General features: G+C 32.5%; 3 protein-coding genes and 1 pseudogene across 3 annotated transcripts; 1 reads left to right on the top strand and 3 right to left on the bottom strand.

Annotated features, from left to right (window-relative positions):
* Positions 1-1198: 1198 nt before the first annotated feature.
* LOC112792036 (probable glutathione peroxidase 2) lies at positions 1199-2971 on the bottom strand. Its single transcript, XM_025835111.3, has 7 exons — positions 2751-2971; positions 2556-2632; positions 2387-2448; positions 2188-2306; positions 1950-2117; positions 1757-1814; positions 1199-1436 (listed from the first exon to the last, which is right to left on the bottom strand). Exons 1-6 carry the CDS (start codon positions 2889-2891, stop codon positions 1782-1784), a joined length of 600 nt encoding a protein of 199 aa, XP_025690896.1. The 5' UTR covers positions 2892-2971; the 3' UTR covers positions 1199-1436; positions 1757-1781.
* A 1250-nt stretch (positions 2972-4221) lies between these two features.
* On the bottom strand, positions 4222-10794 carry LOC112792037 (MACPF domain-containing protein At1g14780). The gene is made up of 8 exons (XM_025835113.3): positions 9984-10794; positions 9611-9852; positions 6791-6983; positions 6279-6353; positions 5996-6179; positions 5737-5906; positions 5591-5655; positions 4222-5139 (listed from the first exon to the last, which is right to left on the bottom strand). The coding sequence occupies exons 1-8, from the start codon at positions 10224-10226 to the stop codon at positions 4518-4520; spliced, it is 1794 nt and encodes a 597-aa protein (XP_025690898.1). The 5' UTR covers positions 10227-10794; the 3' UTR covers positions 4222-4517.
* Positions 10795-11013: 219 nt separating this feature from the next.
* Positions 11014-12874, top strand: LOC112792039 (putative pentatricopeptide repeat-containing protein At3g23330; annotated as a pseudogene).
* A 332-nt stretch (positions 12875-13206) lies between these two features.
* LOC112792038 (alpha,alpha-trehalose-phosphate synthase [UDP-forming] 6) lies at positions 13207-17571 on the bottom strand. The gene is made up of 4 exons (XM_025835115.2): positions 14972-17571; positions 14607-14880; positions 14113-14415; positions 13207-13682 (listed from the first exon to the last, which is right to left on the bottom strand). Exons 1-3 carry the CDS (start codon positions 16969-16971, stop codon positions 14128-14130), a joined length of 2562 nt encoding a protein of 853 aa, XP_025690900.1. The 5' UTR covers positions 16972-17571; the 3' UTR covers positions 13207-13682; positions 14113-14127.
* Between the last annotated feature and the right edge of the window lie 4942 nt (positions 17572-22513).

Below are 22513 nucleotides of genomic sequence, written 5' to 3' on the forward strand. Positions count from 1 at the left end.
CCAATTTTTATCTTCTCTATTTTAGAACTCATATGATGTATGTAATTAGATAACAGCATGATAGTTATTTTTTATTTTTATGCAAGTTTGTGCAAATAATTATTTTTAGTTTAGACGAATAAATTTAATAATATAAGATAATATTAATGCATTAGAATTAAATTTTCAATTTTTATTATTTAGATGGATTAATCCTAATTATTCTAGCAAAGTAAAAAATAAGATACAACTCAAATCAACGTCTTTTTGAGTAATCAAGTTTAATCAAGTTGTTTAAAATTAAAAGTTTATTTGCACATCACTTTTCTCTCATTTGATGATCATCACTTTTTTTTTTCTTTTTGATATTGTTTAATTTCTTTTTCTCTTTCTATTCTCTTCATATTTGATGCACAACATATAAATTTAGTATAAAGCACAAATAATTTTTAAAACTACATGCCTAAAATATTGACACACATCCACCTACGCATAAATTTTGGCGTACAAGTACAACACAAAAATTTTATTGCATAACATTTAATTTTTTATATGTAACATAGAAATTTTTGGAAGATTACATACCTAAAACATTAACTAACAAAATATATTCGTAACAAAAAATTTGTATTATATGCAAAAATTTGTGTGCTATTTCAATAAATTTGTATTATATGTAAAATTTTATGTATTATGCTTTAAAGATTTATGTGCTATATCAATAAGTTTTTGTGTTTTTTAGCAAAAATTTATGTGTTACAAAAATACGCAAAATAAAGTAATAACATATGCACATATTTTTTTTTGTTAGACTTTGCACCAACTTAATTATAAAAAAAAACTTATATAGGGTAGCATCTCTAAAAAGTTACGTTTCTTAGCAAATTATCTATTAACAATAGGGTCATCTTATTAGATATAGTAATTAATTAAAAGTTTGACTAACTAGTAGAACTAAAATTGAAACATATTTCAAACAATATGATCAAATTTTTTAAAATTTTTCAAAAACTTAAAAAAAATTTTTTTACCTATATCGACAATAATGACAACTCTTGTTGGCATTAGGTTTTTAATGCTGCAATTTTTTTTTTAAATGTATGTACAATATAAAAACTTTTTTTTAATGTGTCATGTAATGTAAGAGGGGAAAAAAAAGTGTGCTCATCATTTATGCTTAAATTGTGCGTGAAAATTCAATAGGAACAAATGCTTGTGATTGGTAACAACACCACAACAGCGGTGGCAACAGATTAAATCTATGGATCATACACATTAACATAAACATGCATCCAAATTACATTGTTTTGGCGACATGATCATAGTGCCAAACTATACTTATTTTATAATCCAGGCAAAGGATATGTGTTACAAAATGATAATAATTAGGCAATGAAGCACTACATCCACTGAGAAGCTGCTGATTCTTTGAAAGCGCTGTAGACATTTCCTGTGACCTGTACACAAGACCACAAGAGTAGAGCATCAGCTGATGTAGTTTCCATTGGAGTAATAATCTTACCCATTTGAGAGGAAACCCTTCAACAAAAGTGTTTGAAATACACTAGTTCCAAATAAAGGGGATTATTAGTATTTCTCTTAGAAGTAATGTGCCACAACCAGAATATTTGGGTGAAGAAAAGGTTGGCTTGATCACTGAATGAAATGCAAGCATTTGCATAAGCAATATATAGAATCAGCAAATATTATTGTCAACTCGCATGAGCATATATCAAGAAGAAAGGAAGGGAGAAAACTAAATGACTGCAAAACTAACCTCTGAGACAGTCAAATCATGCAACTCAAGAAGCCTGTAAGAGGTTCTGGATGTCTTTCTGTAAAAGGGAACATATACATAGAAAATTAGAAACTATTGACATGTAAAATTTCATGGTTCTGGATCGAGGGATTGAGTTAAAATTAAGTGTAAAAAGAGGATTTTAAAAGAGATGCACCAAAATATCTCTTACCTCAATTTTGAGAGGTGAGGTGGTTGGAGCATATCTTTCAACGACCTTACCATCTTTGCTTACCAAGAACTTTGTGAAGTTCCACTTGATGCCATCTCCAAATATTCCCCCTTTCTGATCCTTCAAATATTTATAAAGTGGTGCTGCATTCTTCCCATTGACTTCAACCTAGACACAGTTAAAGTATTTTAGGATTGGAAAAACAATGTTGTAACGTGTTGATCAGTTCAGAAAGTACCTTATCAAAGATAGGAAATTCAGCTTTGAACTTTGTGCATACAACCTCCCGGATTTCTTCCTTATTTCCTGGTTCCTGTCCAGCAAACTGATTGCATGGAAATGCCAAGATTTCAAGCCCTGTACACAACATAGTGCTACAAAATTCACCACCTCATAAACAAAACATGACATGTATTCATTTCGGTAAAGTGATAAACCTTGATCCTTGTACTTCTTGTAGAGTACATTGAGTTCCTTGTAATTTGTTTGTGTCAAACCACTGCAGCAATTATTTAGAATAACAACAATGAATATTTAGGGTTCGGGATTTATCAAGAACAATAAGAGTCAATTGAGAGTATAAGAAATGAGTATGTTAGCAGTTACCACTGGGAGGCAACGTTGACAATGAGCAGAACCTTGCCAGTGTATTGATTCAAACTCACATCGTTACCATTGATGTCCTGCAAATTCAATTCAATTCAATTTTATTATACCACAGGCATACACAATCCTCGAAATCGAAAAACAGCATAGCGATTTGAGCAAAACCCTGGAAATTTAGAATTAGGGGAAGGTGACCTTGACAGTGAAATCGTAGATGGATTTGGAAGATTCTTGAGCCATGGAAGAGGGAGAAGGGTGCGAATGAGAATAGAGGAAGAAAGCGAGGGAGAGGAAAACAAGAGCACACAAGTTCCACGCAGTCAACAACTGCCGCATGCCAACGATCTCTGACGTGGAATGGGAATGGGAATCGGAATCTCTTTCACATTACCATATATTCGTTTTCCTTTCATTCTAAGATTAAGATCAGATCAAATCTAACGGCTACAATAAATCATCTATTTTTAAATTTACTATTTCAAAAATCGTCTAAGAATTTGATTAAAAACAACTTAATTAAGTTCTTTTTGAAAAAATAAATTAAACAATAAATAATTGTATTAAAAATAGCTTATAAATAAGTTATTTTGTGTTTAAATTTTTAGTTTTAAAAATGCTTATTTTATAAAAATATGATAAAAAATAGTAGTATTAGGAGAGAAATCATTTTTTTAAACTTCTTTATAAGCTCCTAAATAACTTCTTAGAAAGCCGTAATTTGGTTTTAAAATTTGTACCAAATATTAATACTACTATTTTTCATAAGTCAAAAGCTAAAAAAAAGTTATTTTTAAAACTTTCCAAACGTGTCCTTAAATGATCTTATCAATACGCTATAGTTCAAATGACATAATCTCTTTATACTTATTTAAGAGGTTGTGTGTTTGAGTCCCTATATATTCCGTAAAAAAATATTATCCTATAAAATTTTTTATTGTGTGCTTTAAAATTAAACTATTTTGTTATATATATTCGGTGAATTTTTGTTTAATTATCCTAAATTGTTGTTTATAATCCTTGGTTAAATTATTAGTGAGTTAATACTTTTAGACATTAGCATATTTTGTTTATGCTATATTTTAAAAATAATTAACTTAAGATTAGTCAAAGATAAGAAATTCCTTGATCTTATAATTATAATTAGAGCATCTTTAATAGAGTGTTTTTAGAATGTCATTTTTAATACTTTTAAGAAGTGAATTGATTTAGAATTAAAATATGTACTACAATTAATTTATGAAATAAAATCGATATCACCTTAAGAAATGGTATTACTTTGATAGAGAACTAATAAAATTTTGTCATTTGTATAATTATGTTAATAAAATAATTAAAAATAATATAAAATTATAATTGAATTAAGGAAATAGATTCTCTCAATTGTAAAAAAAAAAAATTAAGAGTGTAAAATGTGATCTTTAACCCTCTATTACTCTCTCTCATATTTATTTTTAATTTCACTTATAAAATTAATAGTAAAAGATCACACTTTACTCTTTCAATTATTAAAAAAATGAAGAATCTATTCCCTTGAATTAATACTAAACATTAGAGGAGCAAATTTTATTTTTAGCTTCAAATCACTATTTATGTCATATGATCCACAAATATCTTTATAAAATCCAAAATAAAATAAAATTAAAACTAGCATCGGAGATCCTCTTAGTGAATTCAAATGTTAGAAAGATCAGGGAAAATGTCTTTCTCTTGCCCTATTTTGACCCTTATTTTCATGAATATCAAAATTCTATATACATATGTCTTTTCGATTGAAAAAAAAAATGAATTATACATTCTCGTTTCTTGAAAACAAAAAGAAAGAATGAAAAAAAAAAAGAGTAAGAATCTAATGAAGCGTACATGGCATGGACCATGGAGTAACTATTCTAATGATTGAACCTATAAACTATTCTATGATATAAACATAATTGTTTGAAAAAATTTCCTTCCTTTTATGTCGTTTCATTCACCAGTGTTTAACAAAGAAAACTTAACCCATAAACGTATTTTACCCTTATCCAAGACCAATCTTGCTCCAGTGACCAACCAATGGCCAGGGCTATCTTGTGGCCCTTTACATAACTGTGACAATTCAACAAATTTCAGTAGCTTGTGTGTTTGCACTGGCACTGGAGGCCCTGTTGGAAACACACTTGAATCCACAACCACTGATGCTGGTTTTTTATGATCTTTGTTACTTCCAGAAATAATTGATGTGCTTATTGCTGAGAATATCCCAGATTTCTGGGACAACCCTGAAGACCCTTGTGTCCAATTTGATTTCACAACAACTGAATTAGACACCTTAGAGAACAGTAGCCTAAGATGAAGTACATTCCTTACTGAATCATGTTTCTTCACATGAAGTTGTGCCCCAGTGACAATGAATGCCACGTCCTCATTTTCAGTTCTCCATCTAGTGTTGTATTTCACTGGTGCTGTGCACACATGGGAGAATTTCTTGCTGTTGACTGCTTCATAGAAACGGTCATCGTTGACTTCTTCTGACCATATTGTTGTGTCCTCTATTTTCCCATCAAACATTATTGGAGTGTTTAACAGGTGTTGCAGGTGTATGGCTAATCTGTTTCACCAAATAACATCATTATTGTCAACAATGTTAAACCACCATGATATCTATAATTATATATAGGTTAAATTACACAGTTGGTCACTTGGTTCCTATATTTTCAGTAAAATTGTAAATTGGTTCTTACACTTTAAAGGTTTGTAATTAGATCCTTAAAGAGAATTAAAATTTACAATTTAGTCCCCGTCGGTCAAAAAGTGTTGATTTAACATAATATTTTCTCAGAATATGATGAAAAATGTTCTGTTAAAATAGAGAATATGTCGAAAATATTCTGTTAAATCAAACACTTTTTGAACAACGGGGACTAAATTGCAAATTTTAATTATCTTTAGAGACCCAATTATAAATTTTTAAAGTGTAGTGACCAATTTGCAGTTTCATTGAAAGTGTAGAGACCAACTGTATAATTTAACCTTATATATATTGCTAGTGTGGAAAGAACCTGTTGCACTTGATGCCCTCAAGAAACAAACGCATCCCTGTGATTGGTCTCTTACCCACTGTAACCTGTTATGTAATTAGGACTAGGAAACTTATTAGGCAGAAGAAGATGCATGGAATGTGAGTAGTTGAATGAATATAATGTACCTTAGCTGTGTTGACATAAAGCTTGGGACCCATCAAGTTGAAGGTGAGAGAAGGTGAAGGATTGGTTCTATTTGTGAGTGGACCCAAGGGCAGATCATTGTGAATGGGAGCCCAAAGTTTGTGTGCTTGGAAGTCAAGAAAGTATGGCAAATCTGACATAGGAGGTTTATCTACATATTTCACATTAAAGTCTAATTAACTAAATTACCATCCATGATGACGACTTCAACTAAATGAAAACAAAAAACAAGGTTATTACATCTGAGGTAGAGGTTGATAGCATGTGAGAGGAAGCCTCTGCCAGGAGCACCTTTGAGAAGAGAAGTGATGGGAATGAAGTTGAAATGAACTGCATCTGGCTTCTCTGGAACTGTGAGAAGCCACTCACAATGGTTGCTCACTTGTGCGTCTCCTCCTCTCTTTGAACATATCACTGTTATTCCCTGCACTCATTATTATTATTATTATTATTACCACATATAAAACCATAATCTATCTCAACAAAATTATATAACTAACTGAACTCAACTGGGACAACTTACATCCTTTGCACAAACCCATGTGGAGCTATTGAAGGCAACAACTTTGGGACCAAACACATCAAAAGCCTGTGGTGCCTGTATACATCACATTGAATAAGATTTAAGAAAGGTGTTTGCTATGGTACCTAAAAAGTATTGTCTAATTATTAAAATAGGTAAAGTAATTAATTTTAAATTTAAAAGTATAAAAATTAAAAAAATTTAAATATTTTAAAGTTACTATAAAAAATAATTTAAGTAAAAATTAGGCAAAAAAAAAAGAAGCCACCATAGAATTGTCCTTTAAGAAAAGGTCAGGCATAAGAAGAGAGGTGAGTTCTATGGTGTCTTTATTATGGTACCTAAATTGCCTAACTTCCCTTTTAAAATAAAAAATAAAATGTTTAAAATAAAAAATAAATCATGTAAAATTTATTAAATATAATTTATTTACCTCTTTTAGTAACTTAGGTACAAAGTGATAGGCACGGTAGCATTCACCAAGAAGAGAAAGTAAAGTAAAAGTGTAAAACCTTGTTCTTGTGATCTTTGGTTTTAGGAAGGAAATTGCAAGTGCCAGTGAATAACTGATCTCCAAGGTCATCCAAGTGCTTCCTCAGATCTGATGGCCCCAAATTGGAAGACACGTCTTGCTTCACAAGCACCAAATCTTTGCCACCAATGCTCAGCCCCACCAGGATGTGTGTCCCATATTTCTCAATGAATCTGTTTAAGTAAGTTAATTAATCAGGTTTAGATACCAACCTTGCTTAAATATGTCTTATCAGTGATTACAGAGCAGAGGAATTCTCTAACAAATGGAGTTCTTCAAAGTTATTAATGATGGCTATGCAACTTTCTTAGTAAAAGATGCTATTAATCTTCTGTTTTTTTTTTTAATTATTTTAGAATTTCATTCCGAAAAAATAAACAAATTCAAGTGCTTTGAGTTCAAATTGTGTAACACAAAATCATCAAATAAAAAATCATCAGACAAAAAGGATAATTTAGTTAGCTTATGTAACACGTTTTCTTTTAGAAAATTTCCAACATTATTGCAACGTTGATAACTCGATATCATTTGTTATTTTTAAAATGCATATAATTGACCTCTACTTGTCCAATAATATGAGAATGCGACCCATGAACAGCAGTGGTGGAAAAATAAAATATAAAAAATAAATCATACATCATACATAGTCTATTGTCTATTTTTTCCACTTACTTTCTAGTTAGCATCCTAGAAATTCAGTAGACGTGAAATTATTTTATGGTAAACAGTTATATGCAATTGTTTTTACGAAAAATTCATAATTAATAACTGTTAGTTAAATTTATTAAATTATTTAACAATTTTAAAATATTAACTTCACATACAAATAACTATTGCATGTGAGTTTTTATTAAAAAGTTGAATTAAGGATAAAATTGCGGACGATAATAAACATAGATAATGATTAATGACCTAGTTTGTTGAGAATTATTTAAGAGAAAGATGATCCGGAAAATAAAGGATAAGCATTGGTGAAAACTTGAAGTTCAATCAAATAATTATAGGGCATGTGGCGTTTTCTTTTATAAAGTAGTTGAAAACCATTGACGTTACAAGGCGTTTTGGGAAAGACGATGAGTACTGAATTGAAAGGATCAAAGGCTAAAAGTCAATTCAAACGTAGGATTGTTTGCTGGGATAGCATGCATTGCATGACAACTAATTGAGCTAGCTTCTCCGTATGAACCTCATTGCAATGAAATTCCAGCGGCACGTGCACATTAAAATTAAAATAACGATAAATACAGAACATTATTATTCACATTCTCTGATCTCGTCTCCACTAATAATTTCTTTAATTTCCAATCCCTATAACTCATTGCTGATGATTAATATAAGTGTGTTCTAAATCATCACGCGTAAAAGAAATTACCAGTTTGACGTAGAAAGCTTATGAATTGAGGCAACTAATATTTCTTTAGCGAAATTATTACTACATATATGTAGTAGTTTTTTTTTAAATTGTTCATGATATTCTCTGACTCGACAGATTAATGATTAGTTAAGAGTTTATTGTTAACCAACAAATTACTGCATGCACAGATTGAGATTCGACCAATATTTACTTAAGCATATAAAAAAGCTTATCATTCAAATAACCCAAATTGGGTACATACACAGTAGTTATGGAGTACCATTTTCGCACATTTTCTTCTCATTAATTCCTAGTATTGGTTTCACACCTAAATTCAATAACTAGTTTTATTTAAAGTGGTCGATGGAGTGCATTTCTCAATGGCAACAATGAGTCGTAGTTGACTAACGTATAAATATAGTAAACAATTATCCTTAGGTAATTAATAGGAGTTTAACTAACAATAAGTTAATAAATATTTTTAAATTATATTTTATATTAATTAATTATCATTAATTAAAATTATTTAAATTTTATTTTTTAAAAATATAAAATTATTAATTATTAATTATCCTTGTTTAAAATTGACTGATTAAAAATAATTCCAACTATATTTTTTCTACAATAAAAGATGAAATGGACCACTTCTAAGTTCTAATATATCAGTGTGTATGTGATGCGTGCTGATGCTACATACAAATAAGTATACTTATTTGACCTAGTTCGCTAATCACACTTAATTAACGTAATCTTTTTTATTTTCATAAACAGTCATATTATTTTACTTGGTTATTTTAAACATGAAAAATTTGTTGATGAGTAAAAGATGACTGAAGCAAAAGAAAAAAAAAACATTATTATTGTTGTTTTGTAAATTAAATAAGTATAAAAACATATTCTGCACATTCTGTTTTGCTTTTGATATCTTTGTCCTGTCATTCGATTTTCTTTTACAAAACAATAAATAAATAGAAAAGAAAAAGAGTAATGTCAATAAATTTCTCACGAAAGTTAGTTATGAACTTAATGGATGAGATGTTCATATTATATTGTTTTTTATTCGTATGGTTGATCTCGCAATTGCGTGCAAGTCAATTAGTCAATATATTGTGTGGCTCATTTTTAACAGAAATATTTGATGATTAATATTTTTATTTTATTTTTAAATAAATAGTAATCAAAATTTTTTTTTATCATAAGAAATAAAAATATTAGCTTATTAGTATTCCTTCATTTTTAATTAAAGAATTATATAATTTTTTAACTCTGTTATGTATATATTAAAATTAATTAATATATATTTATATTTAAATATAACTAATTAATTTTAATAATTAATTTTAGTATATAAATAATATTTTTGATAATTTTTATAATGCATTCATGGAAAATTTATTTTGACTTATATCTAAAAAAAAGAAATATATACAAATAAAGTGAGAGTACCTTGCAAGTGCAGGAGGATCCCAGGAAGAAGGAAGATGTTGAATGACTTGTTTGGATAGTTGAAGCGGGTATCGATCAATATGAACATTGAAGAGAATTATGAAATATCCATCAAGACCCAAATTCTTTGTGTTGGCTGCATCACTTGCCCACGAAGCTTCATCAAATCCAAATACTCTGTTGAAATACCCTGACGGAATTTTCCCATGTATTGAGCTCTTCTGGTTGAACAGCTCCGACATCTGATAATATATTAAAAGCTTAAAATGAATGACACATAAGGTTAATATATTTGAATTTTGACTAAATTACCATGTAAAGGGTTCTTAACTATTAACTTTATATGTATACATGTTTAAAGCTTAATACTTACCTGGGTGAAGGAAAGGATGTCGGACTGGTAGCGAGTGCGGTCACCTTTGTCGCATTTGATGTCAACAGAGACATCCTTAATGGTTCCGAAACCAGGCACCCTGACATCTCTTCTCTCCGTTTCGTTCAGAACAACCATACGCTCTTCGCCTTTGCAGAACTTGAGTCTGAAATCTGAGGTCAAGTCAAACCCTTTTCCTAAGCTTCTGAATGCTTCCTCCACTATCTCCTCTTTTCCCATCATATATCTCTCTCTCTCCCTTCCTTCTATTCCCTTTTTCAATGAAATTGATCAACTCATTCATTTATAGTGTAAAATGGAATTGACACAGCCACTTATTTTTTAACTTTCTAGGTTGTATCGTTTGTGCCATCATTTATTTTTCTTGGGGTTGACTGTGATTCCTTAGGTTAATTGGAGAGTTTGAATTCCTGTTTGGTCATTCTGTTTTCTAAGTTTTTTTTTTAATTCCATTTCTTTCCGGTTGCTATGGAAACAAGGAAACATGGGACCCCATTCACACACTGGGTTGGTAAGTACAATAAGGCAAAATACAAACAACAAAAATATTTATTTATTTATTTACCATAATCTCGTTTTGTGAGGTTCAAATAAATTCATATCCAAATATCTTATTAAACCAATTGTAAGTAGGATCGGACTTATGGCTAGATTAATGGCTCTTATCTCTAACGATATGAATCATTTTTAAAATGTACTTAATTAAAATTAAATTATATGGAGAGTGATTTATATTATTAAATGGAAACAGTTAAAAGAAAAATGACGTACGCCACACGCACTCAGGATCAAGGAGTTGAAAGGGTCTCTAGCGTTAATAAATAAACAAGTGTCGTTTTCAGAATTTAATCGCAAAACAAAATAAAGCATATGTTCATTTATTCATGGACCTCATGTTATAGTTTCAATTTGATTTGCTACATAAATTGCCTAAGTTATCAGGCACCGTTTTGGGTCTCAAACGTAGTATGTGGGTGCTATGCGCATGGTCAAAAGTTATGACTTATGAGCATAGCAGTAGCAGAAGAAGGCGCAAAGTGACGAAAGCTGTGTTGTGAGTTAGAAAAAAGACGTCAAGCTGACGCAAGAAGTATTTGGGTTGGACTTGCCTAAATGGCAGGCCCATTTAGATTCTACCTGTGGTGGTGTTGATGAATGTCGGAATGAGAGTTGCAGAGAGAAGTAAGAGGGAATGCAAACATGTCTTGGGTGGCTATGCAGGTAAGGTGCTTGATGGATCGCCTGACAGACGCAGAGGCATAGATAGTGTTAGCAAGGTTTTTGATAGAATGCCTGTCAGGGATGTTGTTTCTTGGAGCACTGTTATTGCCGGAAATGCTCAAAATGAAGCCCGATTCCTATACTTTGTCAAGCATTCTCCCTATCTTTGCATAGCATGTTGATCTTATGAAAGGAAAGGAGATTCATAATGCTAGCAGAAACGGTCATTGGAAACAGCTTAATTGATATGTACGCAAAATGTACTCGCCTGGAAGACTAGCTTCGTTCCTTCTACCTCTTGCCCAAGAAAGACACTATTTTGTGGAACACTATCATTGCAGGCTCTGTGCTAAATGGTAAATTCGATCAGGGGCGAATGATATTCCGTCAAATGTTGAAGGACAAAGTCAAACCTATGCATGATTCCTTCTCCAGTGTAATACAAGCTTTGTGCTCACTTGACTGCCCTCAGTTTGGGGAAACAGATCCATGGATGTATAATTAGAATTGGACTTGATAACGAATTTATAGCGAGCTCTCTGATGACATGTATGCCTAATGTGGCCACATCAAGATGGCTAGATGTATTTTCGACAAAATAGAGGCAAATAACATGGTATCATGGACTGCCATCATTATGGGATGCGCTATGCGTGGCCATGCTCTTGATGCTGTTTCCTTGTTTGAGCAGATGCTAATGGATGGAGTAGAGCCTGACTATGTAGCATTTATGGCTGTTCTAACAGCATGCAGTCACGCAGGATTGGTAGATGAAGCTTGGAAGTATTTAAACAGTACGGAAAGAGTTTGGTATTACTCCTGGCATGGACCATTATGTTGCTGTGGCAGACTTGCTTGGCAGAGCTGGAAGATTGGAGGAAGCCTATGACTTCAGCAAGTGTGTGGTTGACATTATTGGCTGCTTGTAGGCCTCATAAGAATGTTGAATTAGCTGAGAAGGTTCTTGACAAGATAATATTGGTTGATCCTGAAAACATAGGTGCCAATACTTTGATGTCAAACATCTATTTTTCTGCTCAAGGATGGAAAGATGCTTCAAAGTTGAGAATCTAGATGAGGAAAAGGGGTTTGAAGAAGACTTCAGCATGCAGCTGAATTGAAGTTGGAAACAAAGTCCATACTTTTACTGCTGGAGATAAATCACATCCATATTATGACAAAATAAACTAAGGTTATGTGCTTGACAAGTGAGGCACTTCATGATGTTGATGAGGAACACAGACGTGACTTGTTACTCACCTACAGTGAGAGGCTAGCCATAGCATTTGGAATCATTAGCACTCTGGTACAACTATCCCCGTAATAAAGAATATTCGGGTTTGTGTGGACTGCCATGCAGCAATTAAGTTTATTGCAGCAATAGTTGGCAGAGAAATCATTTCCTGGGATAATAGCCGATTTCACCATTTTAAGAATGGATCTTGTTCATGTGGAGATTATTGGTAATATTAATGTAGCAACTATGATTGACAATCATGTGCATTGCGACCTTGCCAGCAATAAGGGAAGGGTAAGCTGCAGCACTGATAAACTGAGAGGTGGATTAAAATTCTAAGCAAGAGTTTGGCAAACACACACACTGAAATCAGGAATTGTTGATAACTTATAATCCATTGTGTTCTTAAAAATTCGTTTTTCAGGAATTGCTGGATCAGCAAAACCACAATGGTGTTGTGGAATCTGTCAATTAATGTTATTTGAGGCTCTTCCCTTAGATCATTTTTCAGGTAATAACCCATATTGTTTTAACTTATGATTACAAATTAAAGTCCAATTACATCTTTGTTAAGTTTGACCCTGATAACTCAGTCAAATTTAACCTAACTTATGAATTATGATCATTGGATATCACCCATTGCAATGTCAACCTTATTTTGGTTCTTTAAAAACTATGCACCCTCCCCCCCCCCCCTTTTTTTTTCTCTCTCCTTCTGCTGTCTTCCTCAAGTTTACAACGAAATTTCCAGTCATTAAATCACAGATGCCGTTAGAAATCCTAAAACAAAATACCAGAGAAAGTACACGCAATACTAGAGACTTCTTACAAAGAACCTTAACGAGGAAGTCCTTATTGGGAAAGATTCTTCTATACAAGAAAAGTTAAAATTTCTTCATCCACCATCTCTCTATCTTTATTCTATTTCTATTATTTTTAAATTCAAAGGTAAATATTTTCCTCCCTAAACTATGAAAAGAAATCTCCATTGTTTGAGCATTTTGCGGTGTAGGAATGTGCATGCAATGAATAAAGAAAATAGTACTAATTAAGGAGTCAAAGTCCTTTGACGGTTGACCCATGCCTGAAGAAAACGAGTATAAGCATTTTCATAGAGCTTTCATCTGCTGCCTTTTCTTTTGACTCATCGCTTTCTTTCGTCCCCTTCCTTTGAGAAAACAAGAATTTCAAGCTTTGCCAATAGCCATTGACAATGAATCCTGGCATGTATCGTATTATGACAAATAAGGCAACTTATATGATACAAATATGAAAATAACATGCATAATCGCAACTGTTGCAAGTCAGAACACAAGCATCATATTGACATAGTCATTTTCCTTGTCAAAGTACTGATTTCAAGAGAAGATTCAATATCCAAAACAAACCAGTATCAAGTATCATCTGCACTAAAGGGCAACAAAAAACAGAGTTCACAATGCAAAAACAAATTATATTTACAAGTTCTCCTGATAATAGAAACAAACACTTGAGAGGAGAATTCCTACAGGATTCTCATTAACAAATGTAACAATATACACTGAATATTATCACAACCAAGAAAAAGCAAAAAAGCTCAAAAGTATGGAGAGCACAACTGAGGCTAAATAGTGAGTGACAAAGGAAAGAAAGCAAGGGCAATCTCAATACCTTGCACTACCATGCCTAGAGTAACACTTTTTGTTCCGAAACAGAAGCCAAGCCATGCACCAATCTCACTATTTCAGCGGTATCATCAAGGTAGTACTTAGCCTTGCTTGGTTTTTTACCAACAGTACATGCAAATACTTCAGCCCTGGGTGTTGCCGAAGAACCAGCCATGGAAGTGGTGATTACTTCGAACATGTCTTCGTCCGACCGATCATCTCCTATACACAAAACAAAATCAGGTGACATTCCCTTCTCATGCATCATGGAAAGCAGCCGCTTCGCCACGAGCCCCTTGCTTACGCCCTGCACGTTTATACACATTAAATAGTCATTTCTCAAAGTTTGATACATATACATAAATTAATTCATTCAGGGAGACAAAATTGAAGTATGAACCATTACTGATACTGAATCTAACACCACCAATTCTATCAGTCTTAACCCGAAATAATTAGCTGATTGAAAAACAAATATAACTTGCAAATTATACACACCTGTGGTATAACCTCAACATTGTTCTGTCCGCTCTTGACTGTTACCGGTTCATTTGCAAGCACGCTTTCCAGATGATCAAGAAGTTCCTTAGCCTGGCATGATCCGAAATCAGGATCTGCATCCTCATAGCACCAAACAAGTGCAGTTTCCTTATCTTCAATGGTGGATCCATCAGTTGTTTCTGTATAAAGCTTCATTACAGGTTCTGCAATTTGTTTCCAACTACAGTCTATAGCAGGCCCACAGGTTTCCCATTCTGCATCTCTTTTCAATCTAAAACCACAAACCATACAAACCAATATCAGCCGCGAGAAAAATAACAAATCTTTAGAAATGTTATAACTTATAGGTCCAAAAATGTTACCTTAGAAAGTAACCATGCTCAGCAGCAATTACAAGACTCTCACAAGGAGAAAACCATTCTGCGAGCCTCTTTCGGCTTCTAGCACTGACGAGAAACACCATGTTGTCCTTATCCCTACACAAACTGTTAAGCATCTTAATGGAGTTACTTGTTGGGCTCTTATCAATGGATGCCTGAGGTATCAATGTACCATCATAATCAAGAAGTATCGCCCGAGTTGTCGTCCTCTTGTAAGCCGAAACTATGTGCTCCATTGAGAGCTTCCTGAAGTTAGGATCAAGTGCCACAACTCTAAAACTCAATCCAAAGCCAATCCCCCACCACCTTCGCCGTACGTGATCACCACAAGTCCTTTCCAAATCTTGCAAGAAGCTGCGCGCCCAGTAACCTACATCATGAGTACTAACATATCTATAATGCTTCTCATGCCGAAGCTGCTTCTCTGAATCAGCCATTTCAAGGGCAGAGTCCATTGCATCTGCCACAGCATCAATGTTCCAAGGGTTCACTCTGATTGCGCCACTCAAAGATGGCGAACAACCAATGAACTCAGACACAACCAGCATGCTTTTCTTTGGAGAGGAGGCTACTCTCAAAACTTTGTCCAACCCATCATTCCCTTGACGACTGATTATGTATTCATACGGTATGAGATTCATTCCATCCCTCACTGCAGTCACCAAACAACACTCAGCAACAACATAGTATGCAACTCTCTCATAAAACCTCAGTGGCTCTTCAATAAGAATAACAGGATCATACCCTGGCTTCCCAAAGGTTTCGTTGATTCGTTTCGCGGTAGCCTTCGTCTCGGCCTGCACTTCCTTCACATCCTTCCCTCTTCCCCTTGCAGGGTTGGCTATCTGAACCAACACAACCTTTCCTTGCCACTCAGGGTGCTGAATCAGGAGCTGCTCCATTGCCAATAGCTTCAAACTTATTCCCTTAAAGATGTCCATGTCATCAACACCAAGTAACATTATCTTGCCTTCATCAGTAAACTGTGTAATAAGCTCAGAAACTTTCTCTTCAGTCTTGGACATGCTTAAAACTGATTGAAGCTGTCCCAAGTGAATCCCAACCGGAAGAATCTTGATACTAACAGTTCTACCATAATACTCAATCCCAATATAACCCCTTTTGGACTCATAGGTTAGACCAAGCATCCTACCACAACATGAGAGAAAATGCCTTGCATAGTCAAAGGTGTGGAATCCAATCAAATCTGAATTCAAAAGTGCTCTCAGGAGTTCTTCCCTAATAGGCAATGTCTTGTATATTTCCGATGAAGGAAATGGACTATGTAGGAAAAACCCAAGTTTGACTCTGTTGAATCTCTTCCTCAAGAAAGTTGGCAACACCATGAGATGATAATCATGTATCCAGACATAATCATCCTCAGGGTTAATAACTTCCATAATCCTATCTGCAAAGATTTTATTGACAGATACATAAGCCTGCCACAGTGACCTATTGAACCTGCCTCCAAGGTCTGGTGACAAAGGCAGCATGTAATGGAACAGTGGCCATAACTGTTGCTTGCAGAAGCCATGGTAGTACCTGGTGAAGAGATCAGGAGGGAGAAAAGTAGGGACACACTTGAAAGTCTCAAGAAGTATCTGAGAAACCTCATCTTGTTCATTTGGATGCACTTCCTCTTTGAGGCAACCAACATAGATAACCTCAGTGTCATCATCACCTAAGCCATCTTTGAGTTGAAGGAGAAGTGAATTGTCATCCCAAGTGAAGAGCCAGTTCCTGTTACCGTCTGGCTTTCTCTGAACCCTTATAGGAAGCTGATTAGCCACAATGATGATCCTATCACGGTGGACAGAGGAAGAAGAGGGGTCAGAGCACACACTCTCAGCAGGGTCATCATCAACATCGGATATCAAACCAGCCACAGTCATAATCCGAGGGATTCTCCTGTTCATGGTCCCAAATGATGGAGACTCACCCGATGCCAGCTCCAGTAGATTTGAATAAGATCTTGAAACCATTTTCTTTTGTTTGTTGACAAATAAAGACAGCAGTTAGAAGAATGGTTTGAACATGTTTCTATACCCACATAGCAACTGGATTACTGATGAAAGAAAAAGAAATGTTTGGAACCTGGCAGTGAAGCAAGGGAGGGAGAAAGAGATGGGAAACAGCTAAGAGAGGAAAACAGCAAGGAAACGAAACAATATTCACTTACTTGCTAGTTGCTACCCACCTACCTAGCTTAGCTACTCACTAACACAACACACATACTCCTCCTCCACACTACTCTTTCTCTTTCTCAACTTCTCACAATTCTTTATCCATATTCATACTCTTATTCATCTACTCTAGTATTCTAATACTCTAATCACTACACCATTTCCGTATTTTTTAAACACAATACGGACAATGTACATTTATAAATACAATTTCAAATTTTTATATTATAGTATCTTTTTAACTAGCACTTTATTTATTAAGACGGACATTTTTTTATTTTCTTTGTATCTATATCTATAATTAAATACATTCTTAAAGTTGCATCCATACGAAATGTTCGATGTTAGAGAGGGGTTTTCCGTTTTCTTATTGTTGTCATGAGAAGAAATAATAGAATTAATTTTTTAAAGAAAAAATCTAGTTTTCATGGTGATTGGGCGACACGTGGCAAATCTTTTGGACAACACGCGTTTATCGTTGGACGGAAAGGACAAGAGGTACCAACGAGGCGGCATTATCAGGATTAGTATTAAATAATTAATATATAACCAATTGTCAATTGTCGCGGATAAGTTTTTTCTTTTTTTTTTTTTTCCTTTGTCTTTTATTCATTTTTTAACTTTCTCAAATGTAGATAAACATGAGAGTGTTTGCTTGGGTGTGGTGGCTATATACGAGAGATGGTGCTCCCTCAAGGGTTAAGTCCGTCCTAACCGTTAGGCAAGGTGCGACATCATGATCATCTTAGCACTGGACGGTTGGGGAGGAACGTGGTATATATATGAAAGCTCTGAGAGTGAGGTTAGCATCACATGATCACAGGAAAAGACAATACTCAACGAGTAAAGTGAACCAAGAAAGAGAGAACATGATCATCCTTCGTCGTTCATGCTAGGAGTGTAGATGATAAAAGATTATAGATCATTAGATCCATTTTGATTCAATTTAAAAATGACTTAAAATAAATCGGATTAAATCACATTCATCTCATATAAAATGAATATATATAAATTTTATATATTAAATTAACAAAAATTTATTTTAAAAAATATTATATTATATTATATTATATTAAAATAAATTATTTTAAAATAAAAATAATTTTATATCATATAAAAATATTAATTGATATATAAAAATATAGTATAATATTATTATTTTAATTTTAAAATATTTTTTATTATAAAAAAAACATTTGGATAAGGTCGAATGACCCGAAACATATTTTAAATTAGATCACAAAATATACTTTTAGTTTGAATTCATTCTTAAACATTTCTAATTCATCCGTCTCTAAATAACTTCGTATCTTAGATTAAAAATAAGCTTTTAATTTGTCTTTACCAATTTATATGATCATAAAAATTCCATTATTTTATTAATAATTATTTAAATAAATTAATAAAATAATATCAAAAAATTTGTCTTGCTGAAAAAAATAAGTTTAAAAAATACAAATAATAAATAAATTTTTAAAATATTTAAAAATATGATAAAAATAATTAAATATTAAATATATACTTTTAGAAAGAGATTTATAAATAAGATTCTAACGTAATATTTTACAAAAAAATTAAATAAAAGGAGGTTATAGATCAAATTTTGGTTTAATTTTTGTATTTATTTTTTAAATAATTATTTAAATATTTTATAAAAATTGAATCAAATTAACAAACTATTTATTAACTGCAAAAGTTGTTTGTAGTTTATAAAAGAATAATAGTTTTAATCATTATTTTTATCATAATTTTAATTCATTAGAAACTTTGTTTATTATTATTTGAATCATTTTGTCAGCTATACAAATATTGGAATATTATTTTAATTTTTTTGTCTTAAGTAACATAAAAAGGTATAAACAACAATTAATTTAAGTTATTATCATTCTAATCGGTTAGTTTTCTATCCTTTAATCTAATTTAGAAACTCTTCCATAGAAAGAGTCTTAATATTTGGTACTTAAATGAGTTAATATTTATAATAGCTGTTGAAATTTAATTCTTAATTTGACTCTTTCGTCATTTTTCGTCATTAAAAAATTGATCTAACAAATTTAATTGACACGTGATAATATCAAAACGACGTCGTTTGACATGAGAAAGAGGTTAATACCAAAACCTAAACATTAACCAATTAAAAATGAAACCTCCAACCGACCCTTCTTCTTCTTCCTCCTCTCCTCATATACGTACCGTCAGAGAAGAACCATAAGTGTCGCTGTAACTAAAGCTTGAAACTTTTCTTACTTGTTTCGCTTCCATTGTAAAGACTAATTGTCTGGAAATTACCATCTTTTCAAAAATAGGTTAGTAACACAATCGTTACTCTCAACATACGATGTTCTATTTTCTGCAAAATGTTGCATGAGGTTTGTTCTTCATTTTTTCGCACTATTTTATCAATGAAATTTTGGAAAACTTTGGTTGATTACAGTTGTTGATAATGGTAGAGTTCTTGTATGTTAGGGTTTATTTTTTTATATGTATGTGGCTGTGATCAACTGAATTCTATAATTTTTTGTAACGCAATCATTGATTTTTCATATTCCATTTTAAAATAACAATCTTACTCCTTTATATTCCATTTTAATTGAAAATTGATTCTATTATTTGTTGTAAAATATTAGCTTTTAATTTGACATTCTAGCTGCATAGTTCTAGTTAGTTTGTTTATTTGTTCTTTTTAATTGATTTTTTATTGAAAAACTATGTAATGTTAATGGTAGACTCATGTTGTATGTCATTCAATATATTTTTGTTATGTTTTGATCATTTTAAATCTAATAGATACAATAATCTATGCAGTGAAATTTATGAGACGTGGTATAGAACAATCGAACAACTTTTGTATATCTTTAAGAAATTGCATTGATCTATGAAAATACATGTGAGATTTGGTGAGGTGATTGAAAATGTTCTATTAGCACCACATCTTGTTGTTGATGATACACAAGTTTCAGAGATTACTCACAGTCAGAAAATCAAGAACAGATAGTGATTGGTTTCTAATATTTAATAAACTGTTGACTAGTTTGTAATCGTTTATCATACACAGTTAAATGTTTTTTGGATCCAATTGATTGATGTTATTTGATTATCTTCGAGAGACTCTTGCAATTTGGAAAAATTGGGGCTGCTAGGTTTTATTTAAAATTTTTAGGGGTTAAATTAATACTTTCAAATATTTCACCATGTCATCTAACTGTTTTGCTGCTAGGTGTCAACCAAAATTGTCAGGTCAGCTTTTCGGTGACAGAAAACAATAGAAGGACCAACTTGAAGCGCGAGTCAAAATTTCAAAATAAAATTAGAATCAATTGAAATTTTGAAGGTTAAATTAAATTAGGGTCAAATTTCAGAGATCATTTTGAATATTAACTCTACTTTTAACATATACATTTTTTAATTAAAATCTAGATTAATTTGTTTACACAAAACAAACTGCAACCATATTTTTCGTTGTATTAATTTTTATATAATTTATCGCTTCAGCAAGGTCACTTTATATATATATATATATATATATATATATATATATATATATATATATATATATATATATATATATATATATATATATATATATATTCGACATAGAAATTCGAAATACAGAAGACAATTTTTGGATCATTATTAGTTTATTACCTATATTTATGTCATGTTTTTAATACCAAACATGATTTCACAAACACATTCGAAAAAAATAAACTTTTATCTGTATTTTGTATCACGGTCCTGATGATAATACTGTAATCTACATCAATTAATATAAAAGGAAAAGATAAGAATAGCATTATAGCAACTTAAAAATACCTGCTTTAACCGTTAATTTGTCAGTTAAAGTAAATGTTGCTCTAATAGAGTATTGGAATTATATATACTCCACAAATATCCGGATATAAAAATAAGTGATTGTTATAGTACATAAAATATAATATTTAACCTATTTAAAAAATTAATAATTAATATTTAATTTAAAAATATAAAATTAAATTATTTTTAAATATTTAAAATTTATTATAAAAAATAAATTACACAAAAATTAAACACTAACTCATAATCAGAAACGGCCATAAAAATATTATTTATGACTTATAGTAATCTTTATTTGAAAGTTTTAGGAACGGATTAGTAAATCAGTTGGAGAAGGAGAAAGTGGAAACTTTAGAGATGTTACCATCAGTAGAGGAAGTGAAGGAGGCAGTATGAGATTGTGAATCTTTTAAGACTCAAGGAAGTGATGGCTACAACATAAATTTTTATTAAAAAGTGCTCAAACGAGATAGGAACGGAATTCACTGCAGTTATGATGGAGTTCTTTAAGACAGCACGACTACCAGCAGACGCTAATGTCACATGGGTAGTGTTGGCTCCGAATTTTGTTGGTGCTAAGGAGATAAAATATCTCAAACCTATCAGTATGATAGGTGTGTCTATAAGGTTATCTCTAAATTGTTGACACGAAGAATGAAGAGGATTATGCCAGACTTAATCGGGGAATTACAGAGTGCCTTTGTGAAGGGGAGAAAGATACACGTTGGAACGTTAATTGCATGTGAAACCGTGCAATGGTTGAAACTGAAGAAGAAAGAATTAGCGATTATTAAACTGGACTTCCAAAAAACCTATGACAGAGTCAAATGGTGCTTTGTTGATACTGTGCTGGAGAAGATGAGCTTCGGAAGGAAATGGAGGGCATGGGTTAGGGAGTGTGTTACTTCGGCTTCTATCTCTATTCTAGTTAATGGTTAACCATCAAAACCGTTCAAAATGGAGAGAGGACTACGTCAAGGCGACCCATTATCGCCGTTCTTGTTTGTTCTGGTGGTGGATGTGCTCAATAGGATGATCTGGGAGGCAGTTAGAAATGGGTGGATATCTCCACTCTTAGTCAGTAGGGATAATATAAAGTTATCACACTTACAATTTGCTGATAACACTATATTATTATGTCCACTAGAGGAGGAGACACTGAGGAACTATAAGAGACTTCTGAGGTGCTTTGAAATGATGTCTGGGTTGAACATTAACTTTGAGAAGTCTAACTTGATACTAGTGAACTGCAGTCAGGAGTGGGTTAATCGGATGTGCCAGCTACTAGGATGTCAAGAGGCAGCTCTACCGGTAAGGTACCTTGGCATTATCCTAGGAGCGAATCCGCGATTGGTAAAAACTTGAAAACCGGTTATAGAAAAGGTGGAAGAGAAGTTCAGTTTGTGGAAAGTAAAGGTACTTAGTAAGGCTGGTAAGTTGGTACTTATTAAGTCGGTAATCAACAGCCTGCCTATTTATTACCTGAGTTTGTACAAGATGCCTAACGCGGTTGCTCGAAGAATTATAT

This window comes from Arachis hypogaea, chromosome 13 (assembly GCF_003086295.3).
Source record: "Arachis hypogaea cultivar Tifrunner chromosome 13, arahy.Tifrunner.gnm2.J5K5, whole genome shotgun sequence".
Lineage (NCBI taxonomy): Eukaryota > Viridiplantae > Streptophyta > Magnoliopsida > Fabales > Fabaceae > Arachis > Arachis hypogaea.

Excerpts from the sequence above, each read along its gene's own strand:
- LOC112792036 (XM_025835111.3), bottom strand. The coding sequence starts at position 2,891 with ATGCGGCAGTTGTTGACTGCGTGGAACTTGTGTGCTCTTGTTTTCCTC. Across the intron at positions 2,449-2,555 it reads GTCAACGTTGCCTCCCAGTG|TGGTTTGACACAAACAAATT; the intron begins GTAACTGCTAAC and ends TAATTGCTGCAG. Across the intron at positions 2,118-2,187 it reads AATTTCCTATCTTTGATAAG|GTTGAAGTCAATGGGAAGAA; the intron begins GTACTTTCTGAA and ends AACTGTGTCTAG.
- LOC112792037 (XM_025835113.3), bottom strand. The coding sequence starts at position 10,226 with ATGATGGGAAAAGAGGAGATAGTGGAGGAAGCATTCAGAAGCTTAGGA. Across the intron at positions 6,354-6,790 it reads CCAAAGATCACAAGAACAAG|GCACCACAGGCTTTTGATGT; the intron begins GTTTTACACTTT and ends TGATGTATACAG. Across the intron at positions 5,140-5,590 it reads GAGGGCATCAAGTGCAACAG|ATTAGCCATACACCTGCAAC; the intron begins GTTCTTTCCACA and ends TTGGTGAAACAG.
- LOC112792038 (XM_025835115.2), bottom strand. The coding sequence starts at position 16,971 with ATGGTTTCAAGATCTTATTCAAATCTACTGGAGCTGGCATCGGGTGAG. Across the intron at positions 14,881-14,971 it reads GAGCATGGTTACTTTCTAAG|ATTGAAAAGAGATGCAGAAT; the intron begins GTAACATTTTTG and ends TTGTGGTTTTAG. Across the intron at positions 14,416-14,606 it reads ATGTTGAGGTTATACCACAG|GGCGTAAGCAAGGGGCTCGT; the intron begins GTGTGTATAATT and ends ATAAACGTGCAG.